The sequence below is a fragment of the Rhipicephalus sanguineus genome, chromosome 10 (assembly GCF_013339695.2).
Source record: "Rhipicephalus sanguineus isolate Rsan-2018 chromosome 10, BIME_Rsan_1.4, whole genome shotgun sequence".
NCBI classification, from domain to species: domain Eukaryota; kingdom Metazoa; phylum Arthropoda; class Arachnida; order Ixodida; family Ixodidae; genus Rhipicephalus; species Rhipicephalus sanguineus.
Genome location: NC_051185.1, coordinates 118,765,668 through 118,776,444, shown reverse-complemented (window position 1 = coordinate 118,776,444; position 10,777 = coordinate 118,765,668). Strand labels below are relative to the sequence as shown.

General features: G+C 49.9%; 1 protein-coding gene across 1 annotated transcript; it reads right to left on the bottom strand.

The window, feature by feature from the left end:
- Positions 1 to 3,128: 3,128 nt before the first annotated feature.
- LOC119406693 (uncharacterized) lies at positions 3,129 to 5,774 on the bottom strand. Its single transcript, XM_049419955.1, has 3 exons — positions 5,484 to 5,774; positions 4,544 to 4,845; positions 3,129 to 3,469 (listed from the first exon to the last, which is right to left on the bottom strand). Exons 1-2 carry the CDS (start codon positions 5,599 to 5,601, stop codon positions 4,634 to 4,636), a joined length of 330 nt encoding a protein of 109 aa, XP_049275912.1. The 5' UTR covers positions 5,602 to 5,774; the 3' UTR covers positions 3,129 to 3,469; positions 4,544 to 4,633.
- Positions 5,775 to 10,777: the final 5,003 nt, after the last annotated feature.

The window sequence follows — 10,777 nt, the reverse complement described above, 5'->3', positions numbered from 1 at the left end:
TGCGCAGAAAGTCTTGCTGTAGGGACGTTCGAATACGCAGAACACACTTGCCAAGGAATCGAAGGTGCGAATACAGCGAAGGCGGCATACCGACGAGGCAGCTAATCGCAACGCGCACTGCACGAGTTCGCGGCGTCAGCTGCACGAAGCGTCCGAAGCGAGGTACCCCTTGTGTTCGGCATGCTTGAGAGCTGCGGCGGCGTTCAGAAGCCGCGATCTCCTCCGGTGGTACTTGAACCACAGCGCCGCTCCGGTGGCCGCCGCTAGGCATAACGTGGCCGCCGCGGCGACGCAGACGATGATGAGGATCGTGGTGTCCTTGGGTGGTAGTGTGGCGGTATTCTCTGACGATGCTAGCTCTGCGAAAAGAAAAAGGAGACAAGTAAAGCAAAGTACAACGCGATGGTAAGTTAACGTAACCAAATGCAATGCTTGACGCACGCGTCTCTTAAATGTGGTGATAGAGAAATGAAAAGCTACAACAGAAAGAACTTCGATAGATCCTAGCCCATGAAAAACATCGGGGCCACATAGGGGAGGTGGTAAAGTATTGCATAGCCAGGCATAGTATGACATTGCAAGGGGTTGGGAAAGGGACGTGAGGGTGAGAAGGGAAAGGAGGAGGTGAGAGAGTAAAGCATAGCATAGTCTTGTATAGTTTAGCATAGCAAAGAGGTGGGAAAGGAAACTGAGGGTGAAGAGGAGGGAAAGGAGCAGCGGTACGCCACCTGCTGCGCTGTTTTCAGTCTTCGCATCACTGTAGTACGCAGCTGCCAATTTTGTTTTCCTTGCTGAATCAAAGCATGTACCTCCGCGTTCCCTGAGGGTTTGTGCCGGCAGCAGCGTCCTGACGTAAGTGGCGAAAGCGTTTGCTTCCATCTCCAGCCTCGCCAGCACCAGGTAGTCTGTAGCCGGTGTGAGACCGGTCAGGAAGAGCGGGTCCCTGCCGGTCTCGGCGGTGGTGACCCAGAATCCTCGCACCGACCGGTTTCCCGCCGTCGCGTCGAACAGGTCTAAGCGTAGTCGGGTATTGGCCGCTTTCGCTCCACTGTCGTCACCCCTCCAGGCGTGACCATGTCGACGCGAAGAACACGTGATCGAGAAAGAAGTGTCCGTGTAGTTCCCGACAACGCAGTCTAGGCTGGATGCTCGTTCCCCTGCAACACAGACGGAGCATCTTAAAGGGCGCAGGCGTGCGCATGGGAGGGCGGGCAATGGTGCAACACGCCCTAATCATCTTAAGGGGCCGCTTATTTGCCCCACACCTTTACTCAGTGACGCCTTTCGCGCTAAATATATGACAGCAGCGGAACACGGGACAAAGACGTAAGAGAGCAAACATGTACAAAAGCATTTATACAAGTGGCCTTGTACATGTTCTCTCGTCTATGTCTTTGTCCCGTGTTTCGTCGTTTCTTATAGTTATTTATTCACCAACAACGAAATTTATTAGACCTTCCACGTCATTTCTTAATGCGCAGGGGTATGGCTGCGTATGTTTTTGAAGACAATGCCGATCAAGGAACCCCGATGTTGCATTGAAAGAGCTGTGTACAGCCTCTACCGCATCTAAGGTGAAAACCTCATTTGTATTCAAGCCGGTAAAGCCAGAACACTAATTCTACTTCCCGAAAGAAATGTCTCTTTAAGGCGTCTAATCATGGTTTCGATAAAAGGAATTGTTTTCCAGAATATGAATTAAACATTAGGCTATGAGGTCCACATTACAAATGAGGTGTTCGCCTTACACGTGGACGAACCTGTACTTCCCATCGCTGCTATCAAACTTGCCTCATCTTAAAGAAGCACACTGCGCACGCCTATGTTAAAGGGGTGAGTAACACACCCCTCGGGCTTAGTGAGAAAACACATCCTGCGGACAGCCGAGACTGCCGTGAACAGGTCGGCGAAATGTCGCACTCGTGCGTCGCAAGGAGAGTAAAAAGCAGAGCACGAAGCTGCCATTTTTTTTTCAGGCGACCTCTTGTTCATACTGATAGATGCTTGCGTTCACTCTCGTCGGAGTTATCGGCGCCTGCTGTTTGACGTCACACAAATGATAGCATGCTAATGGCGAATAGCCGACGTAAATCAAGGGCGCCGCTTCATCTTACGCGCTTCCTGCTAAGGGATGCCGCGAATTACTGGCGTCGTGCTCCATAGTCTGCTAACATTACACAGTAGCTGCACTAGCGCGCGCAGGAGCCACCAACGGAAAGAGCGATCATGTTTCATCACGTGCTCTCAAGGTCATGATGCATTGACATAACTTCCATTCCCGCGCCATTCCTGCATGTGTAGCTTCCAGCGTTGGACTAGAAAAGCGAGAAAGCGCCCTCAGTCATGCGACCAATTCTTCTAACTCCGCTCGTTCTCGAGATATTTTCGAGAAATTCTTGCGGCAGTCGATTCGTGCGGCAATAAACTCCGATACTGATATCATTCGATGATTACATGAAAAAAGGGGCTCAGGACCCCTGTAACAATTTGGTCGTTGGTATGTTGACCTTCTGCGTGCTACTTTTCAAGTATGTTGTCCCGTAAAATTACCTAAAGAGCTGAATCGCTTGTTGCAACAAATATGAAGCGTTGGTGTACAACACAACGATGTCGTTCTCCGATGTCCATATTAAAATATTCGCTCTCGGCCGGTCCACGTAACTCTCAACATTCTCAGAGCCTTCGTTGAATGCTTGCCGGCACTGGCTTAGTCAGTGGGTTCAACCCCCCACACTCATGAAATATTTCACTTTTGCATCTGTGTATATACACACACACATAAACGCACGCACGAACACACAAGGAGTCGTGACTTTCGTCAAGCCGGTGGTGCGGCTTTTAGCTCGTCCCCTCCTTTTTTGACAAAGAAGAAAAAATGAATGAATGAATGAATGAATGAATGAATGAATGAATGAATGAATGAATGAATGAATGATGGTTATACCTCCACCCTCACCCCAACCGACAAAAATTTCTAGCTAAGTTTCTGCTTACAGGCATGCAGTGAATAACACTGTAGATAGTGTGTCTCCTTCCCGGAGACAGTTTTGCTTCATTCGGAAGCCGTTTAAGTGGTCACAAAATGAGGAATCGACCGGAATCGACATACAAATTTGATATGCCTTACGTCGTATCTGAAACCGGCGTCTACAAGGCTCGCGCTGCGTGCCCACGGCGTTTCTCGCCCAGCAGAGCAGCGTCGCGTGAAATAAGTGTGCATCGACCAAAACTTCGAGCTGGTTCGATCTCTGGAGTTCTGGAAGTCGTTCTCCTGACTGGGAGTATTGGGTTCCGGCGGTGGTACCCTCTGTCCGGGTCACGTGACGCCTCTTGCCGGCGTCATCCTCGGCTATCCAAAAGAAGTGCAACCCTTCGCTGGGATCCGCACTCACGTCGCAGGTCACGTTCAGTTGCTCGTTCGGCCTCACCGCCAGGACCTTGTCTCGACGAACGCCGCAACGTGGCGCGTCTGTAACAAGCAAGGTGGTGGGTTTGGGCTAGTTGGTACTTCGTTATACTTCAGTGTTCATCGCGAAGACATTGCGAAAGGCACGAGGACAGGCAGAGATAAGCGATTACTTTGCACTAACGTTTATTCCGGCGAAAGCCTTAGATGTCTCATGAAACGCAAAACTTGTGGGAATTGCGCGCATCGCCACCTCATAACTACACGCGTTGCACAGTAGGGGTGCGCGCGTCCCACAGATGCCCCACAACTGAGCCAGCCAACACGATGCGTGGGGAGTTGGCGACAGACTGGCGGGGTGTGCGCGCGTGTGCGTTGAACGACCGCCGTGGTGAAGAATAATCTGTGAACGGCAAGTGTGGTGGCCAGGATGACTATGTTTGTCTGATGAGCGTAACCGTTTATTGGTTCCTGTTACTAATAAATGTTCTTTTTTTATATTTTTGTTTTCAGTTGTGAGGCAGCGCGGCAACACGTCATTTGGTCAGGCGGTGAGGACCCCCACAAATGTTAGCGCCGGCGTCAACACAAATGATGCGAAAAATCACCACCAGGTGAAGACGTCCCCGTGGGACATAACACTTGACCTGTGACGTCTTCTTGATGTCACAGACCGCCGAAGTTTCTGACGTCACCATGACGTAACATAAGGCGACGTGACAAGATGACCTTGTCACATGACATTGTCGCTTGGTCAAAGGTGGACCGATTATGCATGCAGTGCAATACCACGTTAGGTGTAGAAAGCTTTATCAGTTGGACGGCGGAAGACGGGAGAGCTGTGACGGCATGATGACCTCATATGACGTCATCACGTCATTTTTTCAACACTCGTGTTGATGCCGACGCCACCGAAAGCCGACGGTCAATTTTCGAGTTTTATTAGGCGTCTAAGGCTTTCCCTTCAACATTCACAAACACGAAAACATTCTTCATATGCCAGCATTCAGCCGCCTGTCTTTGACCTGAGCGATGGCCACGTTCATTAGCAAACATAACGTGTAGGGCTGGTTACAAAAAATAGGTCCCGCAAATACCGGCGCTGGTGATATTTGAAGCAGAACGCAGGGCACTCACGTCTCACTCGAAGTTCCAGCGGAACGCTCTCCACGCTCTCGCCGTCAGCGGTGTTGGCCGTGCAGGTGTAACGCCCGGACTGGTCGGCGGTCACCCCTCGGATGACCAGGTAGCGAGCCGTGACCAAAGCATCGGACCAGCGTCGCCAGCGAGTCCCTTCATTTGCGTTCCCTCGTGACGCCAGATGACCTCGACGACTTTAGAAGCAGCAAGCACCGAGCACTCCATGTAGACGTCCGCACCTTCTACAATGTAGCTGGAGTTGAGACCCACGCCGAGGCGGATGGCAACCTCCGTTTTGTCTGCGAGATGTTTTGGGAATAATTGGAATACGTAATAGAAGAAACAAACGACCTGCTTACGGACGCGTTCACAAGAAGAGAAGACAACAAACACACGCTTCCAGTGTGTGTCTCTCGTCTTCTCTTCTTGTGTACGCGTCCGTAAACTGGTTTTTCGTTTCTTCAAGTATGTACCAGCAGGACCAGCAACAGATTCTTACACGTCTCACCAGAAACTTTCTCATTACAAAAGTAAATGTGGGTCTTAAAGTTTCTGTATAATCTTGATAAACTGCACATTGGACTAAGAGTGACGCTGTAATTCGCGATCAGACTCTACACATATAATGCCAAGATTGAAATCCTGATGGAATCTAACCACAGAATTCTGAAAGACACTGAAAACAAGAGCAATGCGCGAAGGAACAAAGCACACAAAAGCAATGCACGCATGATCAGTGCACACAGGGTCAATGACAACAGAAGGACGGAAACACAGGGCAGCAAGCTGTCTTAGAACCGCATTCATTATAATTAGGTGCAAGCATATAACCAAGCATCGTTATTTTCGGTGAAGCGTCTATGCAGAAGATACTGCGTTCCGGATATTGAGTTCACTACTGTTTTCAGGCCTCCTCGACATCATGCTTTTCACTTACGCGACATGTCCACCTTGAGGAAGCGGCTCAGCACTCCTCTGCTCTCGGGTAGGTTTCCGTTGATTGCCCGGCACTCCAAGAGCCGTCCCGACTGCGCCGACGCCGGAAGAAGGAGCATGCTTGTGGTTACGTTGCCCGCGGACACGCTGCGAGTGAAAGCCGGGTCTACCGGGACTCCGTCCAGGAACCACGTGACGTTTGCCGCCGGGCGGCTTCCGGTGGCTTCGCACTCGAAGCTCCTGGTATTCGAGAATCCAGAGGGCGAGCCAAAGGATGTCGCAACCGCAGCTTCGCGGTCGGACAGTGCATGGCCCGGGCCAAGCGTCGTAGCAATGGTGGCGGACCTGTTTCGTACCGAATGTTGAGTAGCTGCGCTGGACGATTCCACCGAGCCTGGAGGCGTGTCAGTCTGTTGAGCAGGCCAGCTCCAGATGGTTACAGCCGTTGGAGCCACTGCGAAAGAGGTGAAAGTCGACTGTAAATTGAGTGAGTTGTTTCGGATTCCTACTTGAAAAAGTGCGGAAGGACAGCCACAAGAGAAAGGCGAAAAAAAATGAACACCTTTCCTTTGTGGCTGTCTTTCCGCGTCTTTTCAAGTATGAAAGTGAAAAGTTGCTGCGGCTATAAATGTCTCTGAGAAAACTAGCCCATACATCAAGCGTAAAATCAAGGGCAGAAGAAAACTGGACGCTTACGAGAAGCCTGTTCAACTAAATTGAGTACGATGCAGCGGGCCATCGAAAGAAAAGCGATAGGTGTAACTTTGGGAAGAAGAAGAGAGCAGAGTTGCTCAGGAAACAAACTTGCGTTAAGGAAGTCTTCGTCAAAATCTAGAGAGAAAAAATGGCAAGGGGCAGGGCATGTAGTACCATGACCGGACTGGGGAAGCGCGCGGGCGTTTCCGCCCGCGCGTCTCTTCAGTGCAGCCGCGGTAGTACGAAGACAATGTACTCGCGGGCGTTAAGAGTAACAGACTAGACTCCAATAAAAGGAGAGCGCGAGGGGGACGCAGAATGTTGCGCGGGTAGATGAGATTGCCGCGGGGATAACGTGGCCGCAGCAAGCACAGGATCGGGTTAATCGGTGAAACATCGAAGGAGGGGCTCACACCGCGGCCCGCGGTCACGTCAACCGGGCCTCCCTCACCGCCTCGCTCGAACCGCGGTTAGCCAGCGCTGCAGCAGAAGTGGAGACAGTACCCCCGACGTATAACGCCATGCTGCAACACCATCGCCTAGCTCGCAGGGTGTACCCGCCACCTCACCCCAAGCTGAATAAGGAAGAAACAACAGCATTCCGAAGACTGCAAAGCAACACGTGCACGCACGGTATCCTGCTACATCGCATCTACCCGACGCTTCATGCATACCACTGCCCGATCTGCGACTTTCCCGACACACTGGCACACCTCATACTCGAGTGCCCGTGGCGCCACCAAGATGCCGATAACAAGCCCGCAATGACCGCACGCATCAACTTCCTCGCCGAGACGTGGGAGGCCAAGATCTCCGCACGGGACCTAGACCACCAACGTGGACTCGTCGCCAGGGCCCGGGAGGCGATCGCGGCCAGAGGATTTCTGGACTAAGGGACCCTCCCACCTAGAGTGACCCCAAGCTTAAGAGCTCGGGGACACTGTTTTGGCAAATTAAAAGTTTATTTCATCATCATCATCGAAGGAGGCTTTTTCCCTGCAGTGGGTGCAGCCAGGCTGATAATGACGATAAAATGAAGCGCTTTGCATTATCATCACCATCACCATTAATGTCATAATCATTCTTGTTCTGCTGCAGTACAGACGGATCGCCCAGTTATTTTCAATTTGCCCTGTAGGAAGGAGAATAAGAAATCGGCAACTGCGACTTTACGGACTGCTTTTATTTCCTGTCTTTCTCTGCCTCCAAGCTCGCCTCTATGCTAACCGTTCAATGATACGGCTTTGAGTCTACAAATCGTGTCCTTAGATGCATTGATTAAAATTACACAGAAGTAGTTGGGAAGCTTAAGGTATGAAGTGATGAAAAATGATCAAACAAAGATTGTCACTGTAGCCAATCATTCGACACGGCCTGTTGTCGTCGTAGGCTTTGTCTCTTAGAGAATGTCTCTAGACTGATTTAATTTGTTCAATTGTATCTTACTTTATTTTACTTTGTCTCTTATTATATTTAACTTTGTTCAATTGTTATCTTGTGTTCTACTGCCTTTAACATGGTAATATTGCTTGATCTTTCTTTCCCTTGAAATTACATTGTGAAATACTTTTTTATTATACCACCCCCTGCTTGGTCTTTCGACCACAGTATTCTGTAAATAAAATAAAAAATAAAAGCAGACATTCAAAGTAAATTGAACAACAAGATGTCAATATATTTCTGGCATTAATAACTAAGTGTCGCGTTCAAATAAACGGCTGACTGGTGCTGCGAACATAGCCGCGAATATCCGACAGTCGCAATCTTTGTAGAAAAGAAAAATGAACAAGTAGAATTAGAAGCGGGCGCGATGATCGATCACTGGGGAATCGTTCATACAACATTTACAGAACCCACAGGGCTGCACGGGAGAGCATCATTTATTGATGTGCGAGGGATTCGGGCTTCTTGCAGTTTCTGGAAAAGGGTTAGTCATTGCTGAGATTGCGCCGTGTCGGCCTTCTTTGAGCTCTTCGTTAAATATTTAAGTTTGTCAATAGCAACAAGTACACTGCATCCACGCAGCATGCTGCAGCGTTCATGCAGTTCTTACGTATCACGTACCACGAAACCATCGAAATCGGTGCGTAGTCGGAGCAGCAAGGGTTACCTGGGAGTATGCAAACGCAGGCACCGTACCGAGATAATATATCTGTTTTGCTCGGAAGTCAAGAATAAAGCACGGTTGCCTGCGACATTCGCTATAAAAAAGGCTATGACGCTGCCATGATGCAGTGCCACATGCACTCCAAGAAAAAAAAAGTACGTGTTATTCTTTTCGGTGACTCCTCACTTGACACGTATAGAACTCCTTTTAAAGGGACAAGTGAGCTCTCTTTTGGGTCTGACGACTCTCTGACGAGAGTATAATCATCTCCTAAAAGAGTTCACTTGTCTCTTTACAGACTCGTATACTTTAAAATTGAGGGCTCACCGAAAAGACTCACAGGACTCGTATTTTTTCCTTTTTGTCTTACTGTGCTGTCAAGGCAAACGTGAGTTTAGCGGGGCATCACCACGGTACAATAAATTCCCTGAAAGAAATTGAATATTATCTTTTCATTATGAATGGACCTAGCTTGGCCAGAGAACAGATCAACTGCTGTGCGTTTTATAGCCAATCTACGCGCAGTAAGGCAACGTCGCGCTAGTAAGACAATGTCTAGTGCTCTGGTAAGGCAACGTCGAGGAGCAACAGCAGGTGAAGGTGAAATGTCTTCTTTAGTTCTACCTCGGTGTGCCATGTCTGTATATTTAAAGACACATAGGCGTGTACAGGGTGTGGGGGGGGGGGGGGGCCGAGGGGCACCCCCCTAGTCATTTCAAAGGGGCGGCGAATTCTGACCCACACATTCACACAGTCGGGCCTTTCACGTCACTTTAATGCACAGGGTTATGGCTATGCATGTTTTTTGACGATAAAGGCGACCAAGGACGCCTGATGTGGACTTCCAAGAACTGTTTAATTCCCCGCTACCGCTTGAAAGCCGGGAGCAAATGGCAGGCCGCTGGTAAAAGCACATTATCGCTTAATTTTCGTTTTTAAATTCATTGCGGAGCTTGTTTCCTTTTGGACTCGACCAACGGGGGCAGAAGCAGGGGGGGGGGGGGGGGGAGGCGCTGTAGCGAAACACTAATGAAGCTCCCCCTAAATCAGAACCCTACGCAAGCCTATGTGCAGACGCAACCATGAAGCCCTTTAGGCATGCCTGTAGCCAGGATTCTTTTCGGGTGTTCGGGGTACTTGCTGTAGTACTCGACTATTTAAGGGGTCCCTGAAACGGTTTTTTGACATTTCGTTTTATTGCAATATCAATTATATGGACAGTCTCGGCTGGTTTTTGCCGTCGCCGCCGTCATGCTGCATTGTGTATAAATATGTGTATAAGTACCGCTCACAAGATATATATATATATATATATATATATATATATATATATATATATATATATATATATATAAAAGTCCTAAAGAAAATAATTCGGAAAGAACCTTCCGAAGCGCGGAATCGAACCAGCGACTTCTTAGTCCGCAGCGCGTGGCGCTAACCTCTACGCCACCAAAGGCAGATCCTTCAGATGGCAAACGGCGAGCGTTGTATACACACCCTTTACCGCAGTACTCGGAGACGGCAGGCGCTTATAAGCGTTTCTTCATTACCAGCGAGATGGCGCGAGGAGCGCGACGAGCACACTTAAAGGCGTCGGCCAGCTCGCTCGCTTCTAATATTTGCGCAGGGAGAACCTTGCGCTTCCGCTGTCTGCTCGCGGTGTAGTAGCTGCCAGGTAACGCCGTTGCTCTTCGCCCCACAGAGCGTGGTCGCCATCGTGCGCTTATCTCGAGGAAAAAAGGGGGCGGGCGGAGGGGTGGAGCAGGGTGTTGTATGTCTTGTGCTTTCCTCGCGATGGCCGCGCTGAAGTCACAGTGCGTACGAAGGTCGCTTCGCTCGCGACAGCGGCCGCGTTTGCGAAAAGAGCGCGCTGTTCCGACAGAAATAAGCAACAATTGTGACAGTTAGTGCGTGCTCGTCTTGTGTGTACCTGTTCGTTCGTTTTGTGCGTCCTGCTTTATGTTTGAGCAGTGCGCTTCAAGTGTCGAGCTGTGACGCATGATAGTTCGCGCTCGCCCTGTGTGTGTTCTTTTCGTGCGTCCTTTGCGCTTGAGCGACGCGCTGGAAATTTCGAGCTGCTTTCCGTTTTTGCTAAGACCATTACTGGAGCAAATTACTGACACCATATTTCAGTCGAAACACCCTTTAATAGGGAACTACGTATAATAACTACCTTCCCTCCTCCTCCACTCCGCCTTTCACCCTAAACTTTTCCTTCGAGCACTCGGATCTAAGCTCTGGCTTCAAGAGTCTCTGCACCACGATGTGACGTGCGAGAACGCTTGCGTGTCGTCGCGTCGTCTTTCGGTGAGTCGAAGCCAGTGCAGTAGCCACCGGTGGGTCAGGCGCTGGACCGCTGGCTCGGCTGATCATCCGTCTCCTGCGAGCGCCATCCGAGCAGCGTGTGTTTTGTTTTACGGCAATTCAGACAGTTGCTCAGAATGGACCCGAGCCTCGAAGAGTGGTTGCGCCGAATTAGCCGAAAATCG

Excerpts from the sequence above, each read along its gene's own strand:
- LOC119406693 (XM_049419955.1), bottom strand. The coding sequence starts at position 5,601 with ATGCTCCTTCTTCCGGCGTCGGCGCAGTCGGGACGGCTCTTGGAGTGC. Across the intron at positions 4,846-5,483 it reads CCTCAAGGTGGACATGTCGC|ACAAAACGGAGGTTGCCATC; the intron begins GTAAGTGAAAAG and ends AACATCTCGCAG.